Here is a 26,181-nt window from a genome sequence, read left to right on the forward strand (position 1 = left end):
TTCGGTTATAAACTTTATTTCAAAATTCAATAGCTCAAAGAAAATACATTGCAATTGTTTTCGCTTTTCAAAGATCCCAAAATAAATTATATAAAATACTTGCGCAGTTCTAAATATTAAAAAGATCATAAAAATTAATGGTGCTCTCATATGCCAAGATTAATCCTTTTCCATTTTGACTACATTAGAAGTTGCCTGTGCAGGGATTATTTTTAGAGCTATGCAGGAAACAATACAGTTTTCAGGTCTTGATGCCTCAGTAAAGATTTACAGGCAAAGGCACTTAAGGGCAAAAAGAGATCAAGAGAGATAAGGTCCCATTAAAGTCAGATCCCTGCCCTCACACACAACCTCTAACTAACACTGCTGCAAACTGCAGAAGGTTTTAAGTCAGAAACATTATTCCATATCGACAGAATGGAAAGTGTGTTTTTAGATTACACAAGATACAGGGGAGTTTAATTTTAATTCAAGACCTTGACACCCCCACAAGGTTTCCAGGGCTTTTTACAGAGCTGTTTTTCAAGAACTGTGTTTGTATTGGGCCTACCTTGGCAGGTTTGAGCCACACTGATTTTTACTGTCCTCAGTTCCCTGTTGAGGAAAAATGCCATTTATTCAAAAATTAACATTTTCTTCCTTCTTTGTGCCACACTTCTTCCCAGATTTACGGGTGCTGGCATTTATAGATAACCACAGAACCAACCCTAGTGTTAATCTCTACTCCCTCCAACACATTCCATCACAGTGTACAACAGAACAACACATTAGGCTAATACTGTGCAGGTTTCTCTTCCTACTGTACCACATCAAGCTTCTGATGAGTAGTGAACACATAATTATCTTCCAAAGTAAGACATGAGTTTCAAAGTTAGTATCAGATTTTTTTGATAGCTGGGAGATAGCACCCCCAAATTTAGAAAGTTTTAGACACATTTTGATTCACCCCAGAAAACACTTGCTCCTTTTCACCCCAGTTTCTGCCTGAGTCTGGGTCATCCCAAGGTCCTTTGTCCCATTTATCCCAGAATTTGTCTATTGACAGTGCTGCTGCTGGTCACATGCTCAGCTCCAACACAAGCCCTTCTGCTCTGTCTCAGCTTCCCAATACTGTCACACTGCTCATTACAGCACAGTAAAGTAAAAGAAGGTTTTCTTTATTGCATTTGCTGCCCCAGTCTCTCCCCACAGGATGACAGCCAGGCAGGTATTTGGTAACAGCCTTGGTCCTGACATATTACACACTCTCCCTTTAATGTGTCAGACCTCATCTCTGGTTACTCTCTGGAGAGATCCATGACAGAGTCACAGTTACAGACCTGAAATATTATACACAACAACACAGTACAGCACAGCTTCCATTTAGCAAAATGACCCTTCTTAACCTGACCTCCAGAAAATGAAGAAGACAGATCCCAGCTTCTACCAGAAGGATTCTATCCCTTTTCTTTTATGAATATTTTTTTTTATCCTTCCTGCAGATGACAGTCACGTGACCAAAGCACCAGCAGGAAAAATTTACCCAGTGGGAGTGCAAATGACATTCTTCAGACTGCTTTGGGTATGGAGAGCTCCCAAAACTGCCTTTGGAAATAGCACAGGCAGCATTTCCACCGATGGGATTAAATGAAATCAGCTGCATTGTGCTGCAGCCATCCAGTTTCCTCTTTGGCTGCAAGTACTGGCACAAACTCTGATAAGGCTCAGATAGTGCTTCATTGAAATCACAGAACTGAGACAGCCCAGACTTATTGGTATTCTGAGAAACAGTGGTGACTGATTTTTAATTTAGAAAAGGTGATAAAAATCTTATATTTAAGAGTGTGCTTTCTGTTTGCAGCAGACTTTATTACTCTTTGATGACAAAGAAACCATTAGTGTTTCCAGAAAACCTTCACCACGTGCTTGTAAAATTAATTTCCCCTTCCAATAAGTATCATGATTGATCTAGTTCACCTTAAAAAAACCCACACATATTTCAATGTCTTTGAAGGATGTTGGTGCAACAGTAGGAACTATCCAGTCAAAAGTAGAGTTTGCAGAGCAGATCTGGAAAGACTCCCTCTGATTAAATTCTCAAAAGCCCATCAGACCTTTGGTCTTTCCATGGATAATTATATTGTGAGTGCTTTTTCTGGATCCTAATTTCTGTTTTAATCCAACCTACCACTTCTGCTCCCAAACCAAACTGCCTGGATCAGTCAGGAGCAATGTAGTCAGGTGAACATTCCAGACAGTTCTAGCTGCTCTGTCAAGTATTTTTAAACATTAAGAGTTGACCTTGCAAAACATACATAAACTGTGACTTTTTAGGCAGAAAAAACACTCACAAGGGTATCCCTTCACAACACACTCCTGCTATTACACACCTGTCCTGAAAAATCCCAAAAGCTGATTATGTCATCAGACATTTCAACACAAAACAGTACAACACAAATCATCATACACACACATGGAAAAGGCCAATAAATAAGAAAACCCAGCTGATACAGTGGGCCTAGAATAGCCCTATGACAAAGAGATAGCTTTGTAAAAGCCTTTACAAGGTCTGCACAGACAGTAAATGTTCAATACAAAAATAATCAAAAAAGATATTAAAATATGATACAGTAAGAATTTTAAATAGTGAAGCACAGATAACAAATACCAGTTGTACCCCTTTCCATACAGAGGCTAAAAACTGGAGTTATGTCATTGACCACTTTCTGATTAAAGAAATTATTTTAGTTGACCTGAAACACAACTTTGTTTGACATTAAATATCTTAAGGCTTTATTGCTTTCATTTCAATTTGGCAACTGAATTTACAATCCTTATTGTGAAGCAAAACATTGAAGTGTTTTGGTTGAGTTCTTAAATCCAAACTGTTTGTGTACCAGGAGGGTAAGGTTAACAGTCAGTCAATGGCTTTTAGCCAACATATCAAAGAATTACTCATTTGTGGCTACAATCATGCAAACTGTCATTAAAAAGGGGCTGATATTCCCCTTATTTCCATCTTTGATATGCTTGATCTCGGTACAAACAGTTTTGTTGATGAACCAAATAACACAAGATCACCAGAGCCTGATACCAAACCTCAGAAGTGGGTGTAGCTTTTCTTCACCTGCAGCAAGGGAGGGACAACAACAACATCATCATCCTCATCCTCAGAGTCGTTGGAGTAAGTCTCATTCAGGGGCACACAGGGAGCAGAGCAGCACCTGCCTGAAATGATTCCAGCAAACAAAGTCATCAGCAAACAACACTGACCAAAACAAACCTTTGTGCAAGTGTGGTGGTCTCTGAGCCATTAAGCTTACCTGGAGCCAGCCAGTTATGGATGACTCTGATCTTTTTATGCATGGAGCTATTTCTGTTCCTCTTTAATGAGCCAGAGTGCACAGCAAGGGTTGAGCTGACACACTGACCATGCATGAGATCTCTTACTGCCTTTAAATCCTTGCAAGGGGTTACACACACCAAGTAAAGCCATTTGATGCTGAAAGTCATTGCAGGTCAAAACCAAAGATTTATTAAATGGCCAGAAAATGAAAAATTGACCCAAGCTTAAACTATGCAGAGAGGTCACAATGAGAACTTGACTCAGATACAGATGGAACAAAGGGAAATAGATGCAAAAAAAGTAGAAGTCACTGTCTTAAATCCTTATGCATGCAAAACACCCAAAATATTGTTCATGTGCTGTTCTACTGTAATGACAATAAAAACAGCGACCACACCAGAGGGTTTGTCCCTTTATTTTTTTTATTTTGTTTCTTTACTATTTTCCTGGATGTGTTTCTATGTGTCTCAGCCATTTCAGTGTTTGAAGAAGTGTTCAGGTTGTGAGGAGATATTCCTGATGATTCCAGCAAACACTGGAGAATCAGAGGCATAAAATGAGTATGTACAAAGTCCCTGACACAAGAAGAGCAGAACCAGCAACTTCTAACCCCTGTGCAAGAGATGTAGGAACTAAATGATGACTGCTATTAATACCTTCCAGAACAATATCCTCCCCTCAGCTATTAATACCTTCTAGCACAATATTCTTCCCTCAGCTCCACTTCGTTTTCTGTTTCAAACATAAATTCTCTGAAAAGACTATCCCAGAGAAGAAAACAAATCAAGACAACCTGTGGCAGGAAGAGGAAACAGGCAAGAAGCCACAGTCTGAGGTTGTGACCTGAACTGGAGGGCACACAGAGAACATTATCCAGGGAGAACAGACCTGCCACGGGTCTTGTAAAGTAAGAGATTGTGAATCTCTTACTTGTGAAGTAAGAGATTCCTGATACTGGAAAAAAACAGCCTGGTATGGAAGAGCAGGCATACACAGAAAGTGGAACATGGAATAAAGAAAAGGGACCACAACTGGCCCAGGAATAGGGAGAGAGTGACAGACAGAGCCTGTGAATGGCAAGGGGGATGCAGGGAGGCCATTACATTACATTGACCTCAGCCTAAAAAGCAAGGAAACACATGATTATATGTGAAATACCTTAATATTATCCAAATCATCCTTGATTATATCCTACTCCTGACATATGAGATTTTCTTGTCCTCATTTTCAGTTTGATATCAACTTTATCTTGGTGCTTGTGAAGGGTAAGCACTGATAAGACTTAAGGGTTGTATGTAAATTCATTATGATTCCAAAAAAGCCTGAAATAAAGTTAACAGTTGCAGCCAGAGTGGTCAGTAATGTGCAAAGAGAAAAACTGCCTTTTATCAAGATTGCTGTGCATGTACAGAACATATTCTTCCTTCCTGTCACTCCCCTGACAGAACAAAACAAAAAACACAACACCAAGTTTCACAGGCTGAATCGTTAATATCTGTTTCATTTCATGGGAAACAGCAGAAATGGCTTTATAAAATCTCCACATCCTAAAGACAAGCAAAGCAGCACTGAATAATGCACTTTTTAAATAAAATTTTATTTTCCTAGAAAATACAGACATCTAACCTGATGCAAACCATGAATTATAAGTCTGAAATGCTACACCAGGATTATATACACATTAATTGTAGCAGATGTATAAGGTTTTCACAAACACATTTTCATCTTCCCCATTGTTCTTAAAATAATGCCAAAAGGGTAGTGAATTGAAATGATTTATTGCAATACAGATATTGACTGAAAGCTTAAGATCATTTTAAGACCCAGAGGTCATGAAATGCATAAACGGAGTTGGGACAAATGAAGAAAGAACTTGTTCAACAGCTGTATGATTTAAAGCTGTAAGGATTTGATTGCTTTTAAATCACTCAGCTGCTCAACAAGCTCCTTGTCTCATGTCCTTCCCAAGCTGCAAGATGACCACTGACATCCCAATTTACCATCAAAACCCCAATTTTGCCAGTGGATTTTTGCATCAGTCATGAGCAGAAATAGCAGGGGGTGGACTTCTAGTTAACTTTAACTTTTAGTTAACTTTAAGCTACATAAATCCACATGGCAATAAACCAAACAGATCACTGGGGGGTTGCATTTACACCAGGATGCTCTCCTTGTTTCAGGAGGTTTTTCCCAATTCATCTTTTGGGAGATTTTGGTTAAACACTCCCATGCACCAGGAGCTAATACTTCAGAGAGCTCAGTGCCAGGCAGTCTTTGGGAAGCTGTGCAGTTACAGAAGCACATCCCCAGTGTGCCTCTTCACAACCACCTGGATACATTCTGTCCTCATCCCAGAGTTTGAAAACATCTCCCACATTCATAAAATCAGCAGCAAACGAAATCTGGTCTGCTCCCAATCAATCCTTTTTGATATTCACCAGGAAAGCACTGCAAGGAAGAAAGTTTGAAAGTATGGTTTCCCCTCTCTCTCTCTCTCTTCCAGTATAAACTATTCCAGAACTTCTTCACTCATCAACTTGTCACCATGATCTGCAGTGAAACTCAGCTTAGGAGACTTCATAGCTAGACAGCAGCTGTGCTCTGCTGGTATTCATATGACTGTGTTTACTGGACTTGCCTCATCTTACACTCCTCTTTGGGTCTTAGAGGGACTAAGCATTTAAGGCATTCTTTCTCTTGGAGTAGAATTTCACAACTGATTTACTCTGGCTTTAGAGTAAGCACACTAATAATGACTACTGCAGTAGAGCTTAGGCCAAACAGGGTGCTGCAGCACTATTTTTTTCTTGGATACTACCACCAAACTCAAACATCCACTCAAAACTCAAACATCTTCAGAAGCAAGTACTACCTACTCCTTCATAAAGTAGAATGTGCCTCTGAATATGGAACACCGTGAAGTTTCTTAAACACATTTTCTTCCACTGAAGTGTGACCTCTGTTTTCACAAGCCCTGCAAATCTGCCTCATTCCCCACCTCCTGTATTAGAGAAACAGCCTCACTGCTTACAGCATTCTCTGTCTCTGAGCAAGCCTGCAGGGACTGGCAGCTTTTCATTGACAAAAAAACTGAGTCAGGTCATAGTCAAAGTTACTCCTTTTTTCCCCAGCTGGTCCATAAAAGCCTAAGATATCCCACTCTGGACAGAACCAGCCCTTTTCAATTTAACTCCTTTGAAGCTGCATGTCTTATTTGCAGCACTGTTTTGCCTTTCTTACTCAGTACTTCTAATATCCTCCTAAAAGCATCTTTGGCTTTAACTCCATCTTCTCACAAACAGCAATAAAGAATCCAAGAAGAAAACCAAATGGCACAAGAGCCATAAAAGAGACAGATTTTCTCAGTTTGTATTGCAGTAGTACTTGCTGGCAATGTTATCCAGGACTTCATTTTTTCCCTTTACTGCATCAGCTGAAGACTGCTGAAAAAAATGTGACTAAATGCACATGGCTGCCCAGGATGGCTCTTTTTAGCAGATGTCTGTCTGTCTTCTGCAGAAGCTAAGTCAGGGTGGTGGAAATGCTCTCAGCTTCTCTATGGCTAAGGGCCCAAAATGAAGTACCATACTCCAGCTCCAGGGCTGAAAAGGAAGCAGAGAGGCAATACAGGGGAACACCACATTCCCTCAATAATTACCACTCACACCACAGAGACCTTCCAAACCACAGCTGGGACAAACAGACAAAGAACTATGAAAGAGCTGGTGCTGAGACTGCCAGAACTTTTGTTTTTTTGTGTGGGGAACTACACGTGCCAGGAGAAGCAACATCACCAGATGAAGCCACACATGGAGTACAAGGATGCACATGTGTGTGCTCATGCAGATGTTCTCTATAAAACTGTGCATGCACCCACTCAAAACACCCAGACTTTTGAACACAGGAGATTACCAGGAAGAGGAGATGTGAGGACTGAAGGTCTCTGGAGTGCTGCTGAGCCTGGTTTCTTCTCTGGGATGTAAACTGCAGGATTTGCTTCCTCACTGGGGCCACCGGGCACAGAGGGCCTGCAAAGAGACACACTCAGAGCATGAGGCACAGAACAGTGTTTGCAGTCTCTCTCCACAGTCTGTGCTGCAAAGTTTCTTGTGTTGCTGCTTTTCACTTGCAGAAGTGAACCCAGACACTAAACAGAGGTGACAGCCATGTAACTCTCCTTGTAACCATGGCAGCCAACATTAAAAACTTTCAGAGCAGTAAACCCTGGAGAGAAAGGAAGTATTTTTCAAGACAGAGTCACCATAAACCTAGGCAGTAATCAAATCCCTGCACCCTGCCTGAGCTAAGTGACTTGATGGCATTCTGGCTTCTCCCTCTTCTTCCCCCACATAACCCTTCACCTGCACATGTCAGGGCTTCAGATTCACACATTAAGCAAATCTATCAGCAATCTGTGTGATAACAACAGTAACCTTTCTGTTCCAAAGAGTGATTATTTCACTTTACTTTTACTCACTGCTATGGAAGAGAACATGCAGCAGGATATGGGAAGACTCCTGCTGCCACAAAGCTCCTTTCAGCTGCACATCTTTTGACTCTTCTCAGAAACAAGCTATCCCTTGTCTTTTTTGCAACAATGGCCTTGTTCTCCTTCTCTGCCAAGGAACCCACACTAAAATTCTACTTTAAAAATACTCCTCTCCTGTAATAAAAATGATTTTGTTACTGCACATTGCAGAAGTATCTACTCCTTGCTTACCTCTCCTGGAGCAGTCCTGTACGTGCTAAGTGAGCCCTGAAAATGGACTGGATGAATGTCACAATCTCATCTCTCTCCTTGCAATCAGAAGAAAAGCTCAAGGAGTCTGACATGGAAGACAGGCAGGAGTCCTGCAAAGCAATCAGATTAAAGAAAACTGACCTTTTACAGATTGCACAGAAGCTTGACAGAACCTTTCACAATCTCACTCTTGATTGTGAAACTGGCAGTAGAACAAACATCCCCATCTTTTGGTCTGCAGTTTTTAAGGTTCTGTAAGACTAAATCAGCAGGAAATGCAAATCTGATCATCATATCAGCTTTGAAGCATCAGCATTCAATTAATGAAAGAACAGACACCTGCAAGGAAACTTCATTTATTTTCCAGGAAGGGAACCTTTTGAAGATTAAGGAGGTAAGACAACCTTCATAATGGATTTATCTTCTGCTTGTATCAAGCCAAGTATTCAATCCTCCCACACTGGACCAGCTTATCAGAATCAAAGAGCATGGAAAGTGCAATCAGATGGACAACCTGGATGGAGAATTACAAATTAACTATAGCCTGCTAAAGGTCCAAAGGATATTTATATAACCTGGCAAATGATTTACAGAAACTGAATGTTTAATTGGTAAGGAAATTTTTTCATATTCAGAACTAATTAATTTGGAGCAAACTGGACATGACAGAGGACACCAAGCCTCGGGCTGAGCATGCTTTACCAAGACTCCTTGACTTTTCAATCCAATAAAAGATGTTTTCCAGATTCCTATTGCTGAATTTTGGTGAAAAAAGTTTATCTGTTACTCCAGTGATTGAGTAGTGAACCCTCAAGAGCAGGTAAAGCTTTGAACAGCACACCAAATTAAAGAGTTAAAGGGTGTGTTATGTGATAGGAGACCCAGGGGGAAAAAAAGACTTAGTTACAGTCTTACAGGCCACAGGGCTGAGAAGTTACAGCTTTACTTCTAAGAAAAAGTGTGAACTACAGAAAGTAAGAAGGGAAGCCAGGGAATGAGCTCAGTATCTTTCTAGAATTACAGTGGTGTTGCCAAGCAGCACATTAAAACAATCCCCAGGTGATTCAACCAATTAAGCCTGGAAGTAAAGTCCTTCACACTGCAAGATAAACACAGAGTGACGCTGGGATCCCCACGTGCCCCCACAATTACCTCAGTGGGGGACTCTGCATCGGGCACCCCGACACCCAGCAGCATTTTCTGTCGAGATAAATGTCCTCTGAAGGCTGCCTGCAGCACAACAACTGCCTGCCATGGAGAGAAGTGGCCATTAGGTCTTCTGAAAGATAACCCACCTCCAGGAGCTGGGGTTTCAATTCCATCTGGGAGGTGTTCAGGACTGATCCTATCACTGAAGTTCTAGCTGCCAGCACCAGCTTGTATTTCACCAACACAGCACCACGTTCCCATTCCCACATGAGATTCTGGCTACTCAGAGGGCTCTGAGATGCTCTGCCACAATCAGAAACCAAGCCAATGGAGGACCTTGTGGTGATTACACTGAATGCAGGGCCTTCAACTCCCCTCAGAGATTTTACTGGGTTTTAATCAACAAAAAGCACTTAGAACAGTGTGTTTGTGTCACGTGGTAAGAATTATGTCTAATTTCTGAAAGACAGATTTTTAATGTTCTGGAAGAAACAAACGTAAGATGCTACATTGTGCTATTTTGAAAAAAAAAAAACAGTTTAATTAAAACCCTTTTGCAAAACATTCATCATGAAGTGACTTTGTGTGACAAACTCCTCAATATCTTTGTAATTCTCACAGACATTTCTACTTAGCAAAGGCTCCAAATCTTATTTAAGTCTTTTTGAAAATTATAATGAAAATTAAATCATGATTAGAATTATCTCATTCAGAGAAACCTTCCTGTCAGTATCAGACTTTGTTCAGAATTTTCATAAGTTTTTGCAAAAACAAGTTTAGAAAATTTGAGACCAAAAGGGAAACACTGAAAAATACATTAAACAAAATCAGGATGTCAGAAGGAAGATTAAAACCTGCCTGAAGAACAAATATTGTCTTGGTTGTTTGCCTTTTGATACAAATTAAATCTGTTGTACTGCTATGTTGGGTGTTATAAACACACTCACCTCATCCAGAGCAATTTTTTCTTTCTGAAATGAAAAATGCCCATGTTAATGCCACAAATATATACAAGTCTCAGCCAATAAAGATTTGCCAAATTTTCCCAATGATTAAAAGCCACAGTAAACACCTGTCCCAACCCCTGAGAACCCAAACAAGATAATCTTAAAGATGTGTGGACAGATGCTAAAACAAGAGAAAGCTTCAGAGGGGGATGTCCTTGCTGTTCCCTGATAGGAGAATCTCACCTTGGTTTTGTACATCTTCCAGTACCTCTGGATAACTTTGGCTGCTTGTTCTTTCCTGTGATTTCCTTTGCCTGTAAGTGTGCAGACTGGTGGAGCCTGCAAAGGAGAATCTCTAACTTAGCACAGCAAAGACACAGAGCTGTGAGGGAACAGATTACAAATGACTCAGGAAAATCAGCACCAGAGCTCATCCTGCCTGCAGGGCAGAAGGAAGTTCAAGAGGAAACTCTTAGTTCTGAACCCAGCTCATGTTCAAACTCATCATGGAGACGACTCTTAGAGTGAAACACATCCCTGCCCCCTTTCAGCCCTCAGCAGGCCATGGGAATGGAAAAGTTTCCTTTAGCACATACCCCTATTTTTCTGTGCATTGCTAAGGCACTAACCTGCTGCTTTGCTGCTCAGAAATGATTTGTGCGTTATCAACAGGCTGAGAACAAAAATCAAGTTATCTGATTTTGCAGTTCTCCAGGAAAGACAAGTATTAATTAACCAGAGAGGTCTCTTATGCCTCATTCTGGCAACTGTGGCCCCATAATCATTCCTTTAAACTTACTGAGAGCTGGCCATTGTATGGCACCAGGTTCATGTAAATTGGCATAAATCTACTCTCCTATCTTAATAACTTGATTAGAGGAAAAAGGAAGAAACCAAGAATAAAACAAGATTTTGTTCCAATAATTTCTCCTGAGGTGTGGTTGCATATTCCACCTCTCACCACTTGATCCTTTAGATCCCTAATTATCCCACTCTAATTGTCATACCTCACTTGCCAAACAAAAGCTAACTGCAAGTTTAAAGGACTAATTTAATTTGTTGGTGTAAAATTTTAACTAGAGGAACAAGAGATTTCATAGACTCTGAAAAAAACCCTCTTGATTCTGTGAAAAGCATTTATTTATAACCTAAAACCGCCGAGCTCCAGGCTTAAGTTTAGCAAATGGATCATGTCATATTAAAAATGACAACCTACTATTAAAATGAGAAATTGGTTGGAACTTAGTGATAATTACAAATAATGGGAACATTTCAATAAATGGATGGTTACTGGCCAAGAATATATATAGTCTGCAGAGGGAAAAAGGAGCTGTTTGTTGGCTGTTTTTAAAGACTCCAGTTATTTGGTATTCAAAACATCCTCTAACATCCATGAGGCTGTAACACACAGAAGAGAACCTACAGAATGGCAGAGTTTTTATCAGAAACCAGAACCCTCTTAAGCCACTGGACATTTTTATTAGTATTTTTTACTACGTGTATTTCAGGGTCTATTTATTTATAAGTACAAATCAAAATCCTCAGTAATGATTTCCAAGCAGCATTTAGTGAAATGAGATTAACATGGCCACAGTGCCTCTGAAAGCAGCTCTGTCAGTGCCCATCCATCTCCACTGGCCAATTAACTCACTTTGAAGAGGGACAGAAGATTGCAAAGATATCAAGCTCAGACATATTTCACAAAACCCCCAATCAATTACAGAACCACATTTAAGACTGTTCAAGATTAACAGATGCATTAATATATTTGTCAGAAAAAAAGGAAGAAGAGGTTATGAATACTTCAACTCTAGGAAAACTTCACTCGAAAGTGAAGTTCACTTATTTTATTGTATTGACATCTTCCTTAATTCTTGACTCAAATATTATGTTCCAGCAGCAGCACAATTAAAACCCCCTCAATTTCCCTGATGATTAGTGTTCTACATCCTGTAAAGCTTCCCATGAAAAAGCACCTCACTTCCATCCTAACAGAAAACCAAGTGACTATTTTCTGACTGGACAGCTCTTGTGCCCTAAGTGACCACCTGGCCAGCAGAAAAAAACACTGAAAAGAGATTTTTTATCTTTTGCCAGTCTGCCAGCGAGCACATTTACCTGTGTCTCCATCCTTTATCTAACTGTCAACTCCTACAAAACCTCCCTCACTCCATCTACAAAATCAGACTGAAATTAGGCAATGGCCTCAGATGCTGTAAGAATAGAAAAGTAACCATCATTTTTTTCATTTTTTAAGTATTGGGAAAACCCCCAAACCCTTAAGAGTTTAAGTCTTTTGCAACATTACACTAAACAAGAAAAAAAAGCAACAGCAATGCAGAGGATCATTTACAAAACAGCTTCAAAAAACTCCCTAAGTTGCATGTTAACTATTGAAATAACTTATTTCCAACAAATATTGGGAGTTAACCATCATTATCTCTATGAAAAGATTTAATGCATCTCTGAAAAAACACAACTAGCAGCTTTTTACACTACTAGCTCCATTTGAAATCCCTATCAGGCACAAGGAAAACACAAACAAAAATGTGGCTGTACCTTATTAAGCTTTTCCACTGTATCTTCTGCCATTTGTCTTTTCTCTTCCTCCAGTTTTAACTCCAGTTTCCCTACTTTCTGTGACAGGTTCTGGATCTCCTCACTATGGTTGGAAAAGCAAAGATATTTATGGCTTATAGAACTTTTCTGTTGCTTTGAAAATACTGAACCTATTTCCTAACACTTGGTTGCTTTGGGTTTGTTTTTTAAGGCCAAAGAGGGAAACTGCTCAGGATGATACCTGCTCTCATAGTATCAGACACATAACATCAATCTGTGATAGCACAGCCTTATGTTAAAATTAAGAAGTCTCAAGGTTCCTGTGGTAGCCTTGATACTATTAATAATGTATTTAGATCTGCTACAGTTTTATATTTATCAGTCAAAGTCCTTTCTCACAAAACAATATTGAAATCACTTTTTTTTGTGCCTCCCTTGCACAGGATTATCACTCACAGTTGTACAGAACACAAGGAGTAACTGGAATGACACAGAGGCAATGGTCTAGAAACACAGGCTAAGGTAAAGACAGTACAACCTTTTCGTAGAGAAAAAATGTCTGAGCCCAACATAAAAGCTTTTTCCATTTATCTTACAAATTTTTATTATTTAGATCTTATTTTTACTATACTACTTAGTCTTCCACTTCTTCTAAAAGCACTCTATAGAATTCTGCCCCAGTAACTTACTCCACCCCTCCAAACACTTCTGCTTAAAAGAATCCCCAGCTTCTTGCAGTTCAGATGAAGTCTTATCAAACTTGAGCCACTTCAAAAGAGAATTATACTTTGGGAGATTTTTTAGAGGGGTTCCAAAAGGATCTATTAATACAAAATGCTTTACCTTAAAGTCTGCTCTTCTGTACTCTTTTCTGCCATCTTATTCTGCCACTTCTGCAGCTCCACCTCCACTTCAGCCTTAGCCTGCAGTAACTCCTTGATATCTAATCTACAAAGGTGCAAGGAAATCTAAGTGATATCTAAGACATTCATACTTCCACAAAGTAGTTATTTTTTCTTGAAACTTCTAAATCAATTGGGTTTTTTCAAATTCATAAAGCCACCAAATGTTTGATTTTTCCTTTTAAACCAAACAAAGTGCAAGCCCTCATTGCTGAGGAGTAAAAGGCTTCCTCATGGGCTTTCATGGGGCATTTTTGTTCAGAGGTGACACAGGAGGCAGAGTGTCACCAACACTCCCTGTGGGCATGTCCCTGCTCACACTGCCCAGATACACTTGCCCCAAGGCCCAGATACTCCAAATGGGAGATCAGGACAAAACATGTTGGAAAAGAAAAAACCCAGGCAATTTTTTACAGCACAATATGAGCAAGAAGTGCTGCATAAACATATAACCCTTCAAAAGGTTTTCAGTGTGGTTGGCACAAAAATAAGCCTTGAAAAATGTGTTAGAAACAAGCAGAAATTCTCATTTTCCATCCTCTGGCTTTTTTTTCTGCAATGTAATTTTAGGAAGCAAGTAGGATTATACAGAAGCTTTTAAAAATAAAAACTGAAGGGATTCTCAAAATTAATTTTCTAGCTGAAAATGTGCAGTACTTATGACATCATTTTACAACAGGAATGATGAAATAACTCACACCTTCAGAAGAACATCCCAAACAAGAGTCACACTTACTCTTTACTGAGCAGGAGATTCTGAAGTTCCTCCTTATCACTCTTCAGCTTCTTCACCAGCCTTTGGAGGTGACAGCATTCCTCACCATGGTCTGAATGTTGGGATGCTGGATGATCCAGGTCCACAGAAGGTGAAGGTGAAACTTGTGATGCCTCACTATCAGCTGAGGACACCCTGCTGCTCTCCAAGGCACACACTTTCTAAGCAGGGTAAATTTACATGGAAAAAAGCACACACAAACACAAAAAGAAAATTAAATTTAGCATGAAATGACTTTATTTAGGCCGTGAGAAAAGACCAAATGGAGGTAAATTCTAAAATGTGCATCTGTACACAACAAGTGTGATAAAACACATCAGGGAGGGAGGGCTCATGCTGCAGGCAGCAGGGTATGGGTATGAGGCAGAATGCACAAGGCTGAGACACTGAAGGACAACAGGCCAAGAGCACAAAGCAGTGGCTCTGCACTTTCTGCTCCCAGACAGGTGAGAAAGCCACTTAACTATGACCACTTACTTTTTCTAGATCTGAAATCTTCCTCACCAGCCTCTGTCTGCTCCACTCACTGTAATCTAAATACAATAACAAAGCTTTAAACATGTAACTACATCCATGCAGCAACACTGTTCCTGCTTTTTAAAACTTCAGCCATATCAAAAGACCATTTAAAGATCTCTGAATGCCAACTTCAAATATCTACCAATGAAAAAATGAGAATGGGCTTAAAATATCTGACTTCTAAACCAATTAGCTCCAAAATCAATATAAGCCACTCCTGTTCACTAGTTTTCAGCTATTGAAAAAGTTTCCTCTACCAATTCCAGTTTAGAATTCTCAGGGACAATAACAAAGGAAATAGAGATGTGACTGGAGAAATCAGAGACTCTTGAAAGAAAGTTCTCATTCCAACTTTGCCACTCCTCAATCTTCACCTTTGTAACTCCCTTATTTCTACCTTTGTAGAGTCCTGCTGTCACACATCCTTTAGATGTCCCCAACCCCCTCGCCCCACATCCACTGATTTTCTAGCACATACTTTTTGTTTTCCTGGGAGGAGGAGAACTGCTCAGCACATGACCCAGATCTTCCTTCAGCCTCTGATTCTCAGCCTGCAATTCCTTGATGTTCCTGGACAGCCTCAGCACAGCAGCATTCAGTGCCTTTAGTCGTTTTTGGGTGTCTCTGCCCTCTGCACTTGGAAAAAAGGGGTCAAAACCAGAGAGTTAACTTAAAAGCAGAGAACAAAGAAGCAGCATTAAAAAGAGTGGAGCAGATTGACTATTCAAGTCAGATGGCTGAGTTGCAGCCTCAGTTCCCCCATAATAACATTTCTCAAGGGTTTTTTCTTCCTTAGGAGTCACCTATTCTTTTCTGGAAAAGCTTGCAAAGATCATCCTGCTCAACACTGCCACAATTGTTTTAATTTGCGTCAAAGAAAAAAGATACTTTGAAACATAGAAAATTCCCTTGTTACTTTTACTTCCTCCCCCACTCTGCTCCATTTATGCACAAAGGTATTTGTATGAATGTTGTTTATCCCATTTTGTGTTTGTTTTGTTAACCAACCTTATAATGCTTTACCAGCACTCTGTGAATCTCTGATTTGAAAAACACTTCAGCCAACAGTGAGACTCCTCCACAAAATTGTCCAGCACAGAGAGCCAACCTGCAAGCTCTGAATGGCTTTTGTTCACTAACAGACATTGAGATTGGTGGGGAGAGAGAGGGATAGACAGAGATGGAATAACTCTCAAACAAATCCAACACCCAAGTGTATTTTCAGATAACTGGGAATGGTGCTCTACTGTAAAAGAAACTCCTTGTGTCTATAAACCCCAGAGAGATTTGGAACAGATTTGAAAAATACAGCTAATACAGAAATGAAATATATCAGAAATGGGAAAGTCTGTTATGTGCTAAAATTACTTTAAATGTACTACAGGGATTTAATTTTTTTTTTCTAATAAGAGGAGGGAAGAAATCTGATCTTCTAGATGTGCAAAGCTGTAACATTTGTTCACAAAACAGATTTTTAGTGAGATGAAATATTTTTTCTTTACTGCTATGAGAAATTCTTAAAAACTTACTTCTGGAATTAAAGGCCTGAAGTAACTGATGGACTTAGTTTTGCACAGATGGCCCTGACAGTGACAACCACAGAACAGTTTGTGAAGCAATCTTATATCCCATCCACTGGAATAATTACAAAGTAAAAGAGGAGACAGCCTACAGTTAGTGTATTAGAGAGAAAAGATGAATTTTTAGCTGATCTCCTTTCCAGAAATTAAACAAACAAATCAAGGCTGTCCAGATGTCATGGATGACTATGCATACAGCTGTCTCAGGCAGGAGGGAAAAAAAAGAGTAAAAACCAAAACACAACACACCATCAACATGGGGTAGTGACAGGAATCATAGAAACCATAACCATACCCACTCAGTGACATTATTTTAGGCTCATCTAAATCTAAATAAAAAAATCTATTTCAGTCCATTTTGAAGACTTCAAAAGTTAGTTTCTAGCTATGACTGGATACTACAGCTTCACCTATAAATAACCATATTTCAGTATTAACACTGGGAAAGAGAAGCCAAATGCCATTCACTTCAGCCAGAACTAATGCAGACAAGCATCGTGAAAGAAATACTGTCAGACAACTCCTGCAATATGCCAGAGCCCTGACCTTCTCCATGATTTATTATTTCAGTGCTCAGCCTCTCCAGCAGAGACCAACAGTCACGTAATGGAGAGAGACTGCCCTGACCACCAATTTTTGAAGCTATGAATAAATGAGGACAAGGAAGAGACCTGATGACTCATTTTCACCTGTAAATAAATTAGGTGTGATGGCTTAGAGCCTCAAGAGGCTGCTCACTTCAGGCCTGAGCCAAAAGGATTTATTTTTTTTAAAAAGTGACAAAACAAATTGCAGTTTCCAATCCATGAGCGACAGTGAATTAGGGAACACAAGCAGTATAAATAATGACCCTAAAGAGGTCTCACATGCTTCTATCAATCTAAATAAATACACTCAATGTGAAGACAGTTGTCTGTACTTAACACTAGGAGGTCAAGTATAACTTGAAGTGGTGTGGTAATGAATTTTACTGTCCTACAAGACACTCTTACCCCTTTTTTTCAGCTCAAATAACATTCACTTGCATTGATGCTTTTAATTTGCTCTCTTAGTGGAGCTTTTCCTCTGCCTTTGTGCTCTGACTTGTATAGCCTCTATAAACTGTTCACCCTCACCACCATGCCCATGGCTTGCAGATCAATGACAAGCACTAGTACCAGCCTCTCTGGCACAATTTACTAAGTCTGTGTCTCTGTACCAAAGGAAAATAATGTTTACTCCAAGAACATTTTCTTTGCAGCACACACTCTAGAGCAAGAAGCAGAACTGACTCAAGTGTGAAATGCAAAACATGCAGGGAGTTTGTTTCAATTACCAGTGATGCCAGAATAGGTGTGATTATGAGGGAAGATGTAACAGAGATAAATTTTCAGCGCTATCATGTACTTTTTAAATAGCTCTGGTATTTTTCCACACGCACAAAATGATCTATCTACAAGCAAAAAAATGTGACTAAGACATATTTCAAGGCTGTGAAGCCAACCAAAGCAGTACCAAAAAGCAAATCCAGCAATCTAAATGATAAAAACTGTTCCCATGTATTAGCTTTCCATCAGTTAAAGCAGGACATAAGTGATGTGTCAAACACATGAATGCAAACACTTGCATCAGAAGAATTAAACATACTTTTTCCTCATAGTCTCAGACTTGGCCAGGAGGAGCTGGAGGTGATGAACCTGTGAAATACAGATTCCATTGAGGAGCATTGGCAATGTCAGCTTCCACAACAACATTTGTTCATTAAGTGAAAATCAGAACAAAACTCTCTGGGCAGTGGCAGAACTAATGATGCCACTGCTGAAAATCAGGCTACTGTTATATTTGCTTCAACATTACACTTATGGATGTACAGTGGGTTCTTGACTTGCCCTTTTTCATTAACACACTCAACTTATTGAAGAAAAACCTTTTTTCAGTATGTACAGCTGGAGCTGTGAGCATAACTATGAAAACCTGCTACCAATGACAGGTGCTGCTAAGGTACAATAAATTTATCTTAAACATTGCATTTGCACTTTGACTCAACAAGTGACCACCCTCCTGTCCTGCATGCACCCTGAAGGACATGCCAGACATACCTGTTCATAGTAGGTTTCCACGGCTAACCTCACTTCTTCCAAATTACTTGTCCTCATGTCGGCCTGGAATTCACTGAAAACAGAATAACACAAAAAATAACCCACTCAGATCAGCAAAGACATTGCAGCCTAGTGGTTCAGAATTTTTTGGTTTGTAATTACCAAAATGTTCATGGAATTTTGTTAAAATGCCTTAAGGAATAGAACACAAATGCATTTCCAATTCTCTTCATTAGCTCATCCAACACAAACCTCTATCCCCTGCCCCCTCAAAGTCATACTTAATAACACTGTCTTTCTCCTTGCACTGCTCTTCAAGCTTGACAATCTTCTGCTTTAATCCAGTAACCACCTACAGAAAGAACAAAGAGCTCATGAGTCCTTGAATAATCTATCTCTTCACAGGTCTGTTCCTGTCTGCCCCTGTCTTTATAAATGGTACCTAATCAGATATACTTATTTCTACATATTTCAGTATTTAGTAAATCATACACATCTGCTACCCTGTGAAAAGGGAACATTGATGAAATCAAGATGCTTGATTTCATAATGAGTTTAAGAATATGGATACACAACCATAAAATGAAAACACTGCCCATTACCTTGCCTAAGTCAAAGCAGCAAACAGTAGGGAGAATATTCCCTAAACAGACTCAAGACAATGACAAAATAATGTTAATTCTGGATCTTTGTTACTGACTCCTTACCTGCTAACAGAGATAAAGGTTATGTGATTCCCTAACTGATTATTCTTTCTGATCTAATTTTATTTTTTAATTGTGTTTTAGCTTAGCAACAGGAAAAAGACCAAATGAAAGCAGGAAGTGATGAAGACACTCTCACCCATCCATTATCAGTCTCCTTTTCTGACAAAGCTCGTACCAGCTCAGAGCCCTGCAATGTAACACAGAAAAAGCAAGTGATCAACTCTGCTACTTTATTCTACTGCTGGCTCTTTCCACAGAATTTTCCAACCTGAACTCCACAGTCACTTCACAGTCCAACAGCTGAAATTCTGAGCTTCCTATACCCAGAGCTTTCTGTTAGTACATTCCTCTCAATATGTAGGTCTGCACACAGTGAGAGCCACAAGAAATTCAGTTAAGATTCAAGTCTATGATCACAAATGTTTTTTGTCAGGGCCTGACAAGGCTGCTCTTCTGCCTCCTGTCTCAGGACTGTGTGAACCCTGCAAGAGGTTAACTTCCTTCTACTCTCAGGCAAAATATTCAGCAAGTGGGCTGCTAATGAGAGAACATTTTTATTTTACCTTCAGAAATTAATGGTATTTGTGCTAAATGAACTTATCTGTAGTGCCTGGCATCATCTTCCTTTGAACTGAGCAGCACTGCTGATCTGAGCTGCACAGACCAGAAATCCCTTCATAGCACCTCTCATATTCCAGCTCATCACTCCTAGGAGTCACCACACCACAAACTCCTACTCTTTTGCCTCACTTTTATCCCCTCAAGAAATACCCACCCTGGAAGGATCCAGCAGTTGTTCAATCTGTTTATCCTTTCTACTGTTCTCCTCTTCCAGTCGACGGAGCTTCGTTTTCATTCTGTCTCCCTCATTCTTCTGAGCTTGTATCGTCTAAAAGAGGGGAGAAGAATCTTAAGTGCATTTCAGAAATAGGAAAATGAAGAGTTTTCACACTGAAACACATTTTGATGTCAAAGTCAATCCAACTACTATGGTAAAGATGACATGGAAAAAGAGGAAAAACCAGCCAAAATACAAAACCATCACACTGGACCAGAGCAGACACCAGGACAGGACAGCTTAGGGAGGAGACAGAGGGAAGATAAAAGGAAAAGATCTAACAGAAAGGCAACTTTACACAAATGATCAACCACAGCCAAGCTTTTTGTCTATAGGTAACCCCAGAGTTCAACAAGCCCAGTCCTCACCCTTCATACAGTGCCCTAACCTCTACAGAAAACTCACTCTAACCATATCACCACAGTGAAATTGTCTTAGACAGACACAAGTTTTAGTTTAGCCCTACATTACAAATGCAAAAAATGTGGTGAATCTCCCAAGCTGTAGAAATCAAAGTATTCTGGATCATTAAGGCCAGGACATGTACAGGATGGAGCAATGCCATCATTTTTTCTGTAAGTATTAGAGAAACTGTACCTTTTTCAGTTCTATAATTTCATCATACATATCTTCTTTCTCTTTGTAGTCAGGAGTTCCAGGAATGTAGCCTACAGGAAAGGGTATGTAAAATAAGCAGATCCAAAAGAGGTATTTTTAACCAACCAGAAATTTTGCAGTTAAAGAGAAATATCGAGAACAGCACCGAAGTGGAAACTAGGTTTTTTTTTCTTTCCTCGAAGAAGAAAAATCAGCAAGGAAATTAATTTTAGGAACGGAGGTGAAATGAAAGTGTTACTGTACAAAACTTCTGCCAGATTTTGCAGCCAATTTTTTCCTAATTAATTCTCTTCTCTCGTGCTATATTAAAATATCCATCTCGAGAAAGACACAAACTTCACAGAAGACTGCAGTCTTCTCATTCCGATAAATCCATTATTTACAAAAGGTTTCTAGAAGATGTCTAGAATACATTTTTCTATTTATGCTTAACATGCACAAATATATCATCCTGGAAAGCTGCCAGAAACTGTCTATCACCAGTAAAAGTATAGGTGTCATTTTAAATGGAAGTGGAATTTTAAAGTTTACAGTTCTCCTTTAAGAAAAGCAAAATGAAACTTTGAAAGTTTGCTCTTCTCATAAAACTCATTTGATTTTAATGTCACAACCACATGATAAAACACTTTCTACAGAAGTAAAAGGAGTCAATTACATAGAATTTCAGGCAAGCAGATGGTTTCTATCAATGGTTCCTAAACTATGTTTTGAAGTCACAATAAATTGTCTACAGCTGTCCCATTGAACCATATTATATTTGCAACGTTTTCAGCTGCAAATGCATGGCAATTTGCAAAAGTTCTGAAAGCTAATAGTGATTCATTGCTCAAAAAAATTGGAAATCCCTGCCTTAACCCATTTAGGAATCTCAAAAAGTATCTCATGGATCGTATTTGGACACATATATTTTAGTAAACTAAAATGGCTCTTGCTTTACTGAAGCTAAGATCTTAAGCAATATGTGTTTTTAGAGGGGGGAAAAGATCATTCACTTTTATCTACCACACCATTACAGAGTTTACCATTTCTGGAAGAACGAGAATGTTTTGGCTTTTTCATTCCTAGAGCTTCCTTCAAATATTCTGGAGTGCTGCTGGAAACGTTGGCTCGCATGTGCCCCATGTCAACATCTGATTTCAGAGCATGGCTCATTCCTGCCAAGAGAAATGGAACAAAAATGTGAAAATCAGCGATAATTGTGAATTAAATTTGTGGAATTATTCTGAGCAAATGCAACATGGAAAGCTCCAGATGCTGTTAATTATTCCCTCTATAAATGCCAGTGCTCAAGATCAGATGACTCCAACCACCCAAATAAATAACAGTGAAATTGATTCCTACATAACCTTGAATCAAACAGAAATCTAGTTTTTAACAGTTGATATGTTAAGCTGTCCACAACAGTGAACTTTATCCATAAATGCAAACAACATTTCTATAGTAATACCTTGTTTCAGCAATCCCAGCCACATCTGCCCTGGGTCTTTAGCAGCTGCATTCTCCAAAGCAGCACTGCCCGTTCCCTGCAGAGATTGCCAAGCTGCAGCTCTTTTAGGGTACAGTTGTGTGCTCGAGCTGTAGGGAGACTCTACAGCAAAAGAAAATATCTTAGTGCTGCCTTCAAAAGCTCAATGTCACTAAAATTCTCATTGTCTTGTTCTTCAAAGTTTCCAGACTCAATCCTGTTACTTGTAATAACAGAATTTAACAGTATATTCCATACTGGTTTATACGTAGCAATGGAACGGTCACATAACAAAAAATCCCTAAACCAAAAAACTCCATTTGACAGGAAAAAATACAATTCCAAAAAATGAAGAGGCTTAGAAAAAGGCAGAGTGACACTAGAAGGACTCAACACATGTGGAAATATTTATGTGTACAGTTTGGAGAGGCATCCTTAAGATACCTGCACACCTAAATGCTGCTATTAACAATACTTTAGGGTAAAGTCTTCTTTGAAACATTCACTACAAGCCTAAGAAGGAAAGTAAATGGAAAAGTATAGAAAAAAACCCCACAAATTCCAGAAAAAAAGGACAAACCAAATATTAAAGCTGTAGATCTAATAATAATAACAACATTGCACTGAAAAAAAAAATAAAAACAACCCATCACAACAAATGAAACAAGAACCACTAAATCTACACACAGAGATATGACTGGATGGTAGAGAGCTCCAATAATTCCAGAGTCTCTCTACACAAGTATCAGCATTTCTTAGAAAAAACAAGGAGAGAAACAAATTCAGAATGGTTGTCATCAGAAGGCATAACATGAGAAAAAAAGTCGTTTATCCTGGAGAATCAAGAATTACAAGCAACCCATAAATGTCAATTATTTTAGTCGATACAAGTTGGACTTCACAGGTTACAGAACAGATCTCACACAGGTGTGCCCTGCACACTGCAGTGAGTAGTTCTGAGGAGAATACCAAGATGTTGTCTCAAGCAAAGCTCTCAGTTCCTGTGTCCCACAAATGTATCCTGGTTTGCAACTGCAGAATAAAAAGTTTTGGAACACTTACTTGGTGACTTTGGAGGCTTGTGAAAAATCTTCTTCTTTAACTTCTGAAAGAGAAATGGGATGTTTTTTATGAATTGAAAATACTCATCTCTTAAGATTTCATCATATAATCTCAAAATTGCCTTCAATCTCCATTTTCTATGAACATCTTTTGTTCTAATAAGACAAAATATTTTCTATAGAAAAGAAATATAGCAGCATTGAGCATATGCAGATTTGGGCACAGCAATGGTCACCAGAATTATGGTGGTGACAAGTGAAGTCTGATTATACAGGTAAATTGTCAATTCTTGCTCAGAACATAAGACATTTCCCATCAATATTAAATATGAGTATCAGCAAATTCAAGATGATCCTACAGCAGAGGCTGATCTGTAGAACCCTTTAGCTAAAGGAGTTATTCAATTCCATTAAAACTCTCTAAAAGGATTACTTAAGCCCACAACTTGCTAAAACAGCAATAATGCCAAACATCATTTGCAGCCCCAGTGCTGAGAATGTGGAAGCCAGAATTCCATGTGAAATTAGAGGTTTGTGCCTCAAGCCCATTGCAGTGCCACTGCTCACTCTCCTCTCTGAGGGGTGCTTGGTGAAAGGCGACATCACACAGATACAACAGGAACTCCAGAGTCTTTGGGGGCATTAATCAACACTCACCACGGCTGTGTCTGACTCGCAGGTTATCACAGACGGGCTGTCATCTCCCTGGGAAACACAGACAGGACATTTGCTACTGAACAACTGCTTGTGACACACACACAGAACCCCGACAATTCAACAAAGCTGGAGTGCAACAAATACAAACAGGAAACACTGTGACCAAAGCTGCTGTTTCTCTTCCCTTGCGTTGCTAAAATGTCAATTGTTTAAGATAAAAATAAGCCATTTTTCGAAAACGCTAAAGCCACTGAAAGATGGTGGGGCTCCTGCTGTGAAAGCCAGCATCAATTGCACTAATACAAACAGTTCTGGGATATTGTGAAAGTCACTTCAGAAATGAACCATCATAGAATGCTTTGGGTTGGAAGGGACCTTAAAGATCACCCAGTTTCAACTCCTGTGCCACAAGCAGGGACACTCTGCACTTGGATCACAGAGACTTGGCACTGCAGTGCCCAGCATTACACCAGCTGAACCTTCAGATGGCTCTGCGTGAATTTCTTCACCATTTAAGCTGCAACTCACTCAGCTCTTCCCTTCCTCACTCGCTTGTCCTATCCCTGCTATGCCATGGGATTGTTCAGTTCCTGTTTTGAAAAGGGAAAGTGCTCAGCCTGAGGGAAAAAACCCACAAACACAAAGAAGACCACAAGATTCCCTCTCAAATGTAAGCATATCGACAGCTGAAGGAAAATTTACACTTAGCTTTCAAATTATTGAATCCTGCCCTCACAGAAAGACCTTTACCACTTGCTGCTGACTCTGTGGCATTCAGCACCAATCTTTGGACAAATGCTGATCTCTGCCTGCAAGAGGCAGGGGAGGGGATGAAGTATTTTTGGAAACCCTGGCTGGCAGAACAGGAGCAAGGATTGACAACAGAGCAGGTTAAAGAGCCTGCCATGCTGGCTCAGAGCAATAAGGGACGTGTCCTCACACACCAGGCCATACAGTTTTTCATTTCCTGAGGCAATGCTCCTTGCAGCACAATGATTACTTTTGATATTTTAAGGTGTCTCATTCCGAAGTATCTCTCGTGCTAACTGCAGCTATCACGTTTGCAATCAGAGAACGTGGAGGGTGCTCAGCCTTGATAAATGGTAACAACAAAACATTTGCCTGGATACAAACATGCAATAACAGCCCCACCACTATCGCTTGGTAACCTCCACAGCCCCTTTGCTCCTGCAGAACTGCCCCAAGCAGAGCCACCTACAGCAGGCAACAACAGAACGTGGGGGCTCCCAAAGGGGCTCCAAACCTTCCTCTGGCTGCTGAGGGGGTGGGAAACAGACGCCAACACAGAATTACAGAATTATTTAGGTTGGAAAAGCCCTCCAAGATCATCGAGTCCAACCTATGACCCAACTCCACCTTGTCACCCTTGTCACGGCACTGAGCGCCACGTCCAGTCTTCCTTTAAACATCTCCAGGGACGGCAAATCCACCGCTCCCCTGGGCAGCCCATTCCAATATCTAATCATCCTTTCTGTGAAAAATTTCTTCCGAACGCCCAACCTAAACCTTCCTTAGCACAGCTTGAGACTCAGTCACCCCTGTGCCGTGCCAGAGAGACACAGGCAGAGCCCAGAGTCCCGCGGGTTGGAGACGGCAGAAGCCATCCCAGCCCCGCTCCGAGGCACCGGCTCGCCGGCCTGCCAAGCGCGGGATGCTCCAAGGCTTTGCCCCGTGCTCGCGGGAGCGTTCCCTGAGCCGAGCCCGGGCGGAAGCAGGCCTAGACGCGGGGCCTTCTCCTCCTCCCCGCTTACTCCTTACCAGCTCCCCCTCCGCGGCCGCCTCGCCGGGGCCCCGAGCCATGGTGGGAGAGCGGCGGGAGGCCTCACGGGGCGGCGGGGCCGCGGAGCCCCATCCGGGCCGCGGCTGCCGGCTCGGGGCTGGGGGCGGCCATGGCCCCCGGCGGCACTTCCGGGTCGCGGTAACCATGGCAACCCGCTGCGACCCGCGGGAGTGACGCATGCGCAGAGGCGCGGCGCGCCCGCGGGCAGTGCCAGGGGAGGGCTCGGCCCGGCCGCGGAGCGCGGGTGACACCAAGCGGCCCCGCAGGGAGCGAAACCCCGGCGGGCGGCGGAGCGGCCTCTGCGAGGGCTCCGCTCCACTACCGGGCCGGGATCGTCCGGCCGAGAGGGCCAGGACAACTCCGAACAGGGCGCAACTCCAACCCGGGCACCATGGGCAGCATCCCGCGCCCACCGCCTGCCTCTGGGGCGAGCCCGGGTCACGCCCCCTGACCGGCCAC

General features: G+C 40.8%; 1 protein-coding gene across 2 annotated transcripts; it reads right to left on the reverse strand.

Annotated features, from left to right (window-relative positions):
• IQCE (IQ motif containing E) lies at positions 1–26,140 on the reverse strand. Of its 2 annotated transcripts, none has more exons than XM_066329761.1 (22): positions 25,701–26,140; positions 23,922–23,969; positions 23,266–23,308; positions 22,186–22,326; positions 21,761–21,892; positions 20,718–20,788; positions 20,058–20,171; positions 19,419–19,469; positions 18,857–18,927; positions 18,576–18,648; positions 18,124–18,173; positions 15,396–15,553; positions 14,876–14,931; positions 14,360–14,559; positions 13,565–13,669; positions 12,722–12,824; positions 10,406–10,501; positions 10,163–10,186; positions 9,219–9,314; positions 8,046–8,176; positions 7,238–7,353; positions 1–3,207 (listed from the first exon to the last, which is right to left on the reverse strand). In XM_066329761.1, exons 1-22 carry the CDS (start codon positions 25,899–25,901, stop codon positions 3,080–3,082), a joined length of 2,208 nt encoding a protein of 735 aa, XP_066185858.1. In that variant the 5' UTR covers positions 25,902–26,140; the 3' UTR covers positions 1–3,079. The 2 variants fall into 2 exon arrangements, with proteins under 2 accessions (XP_066185858.1, XP_066185859.1); XM_066329762.1 differs by lacking the exon at positions 1–3,207 and adding an exon at positions 3,243–3,860.
• Positions 26,141–26,181: the final 41 nt, after the last annotated feature.

This window comes from Sylvia atricapilla, chromosome 15 (assembly GCF_009819655.1).
Source record: "Sylvia atricapilla isolate bSylAtr1 chromosome 15, bSylAtr1.pri, whole genome shotgun sequence".
In the NCBI taxonomy this organism is placed as follows: domain Eukaryota; kingdom Metazoa; phylum Chordata; class Aves; order Passeriformes; family Sylviidae; genus Sylvia; species Sylvia atricapilla.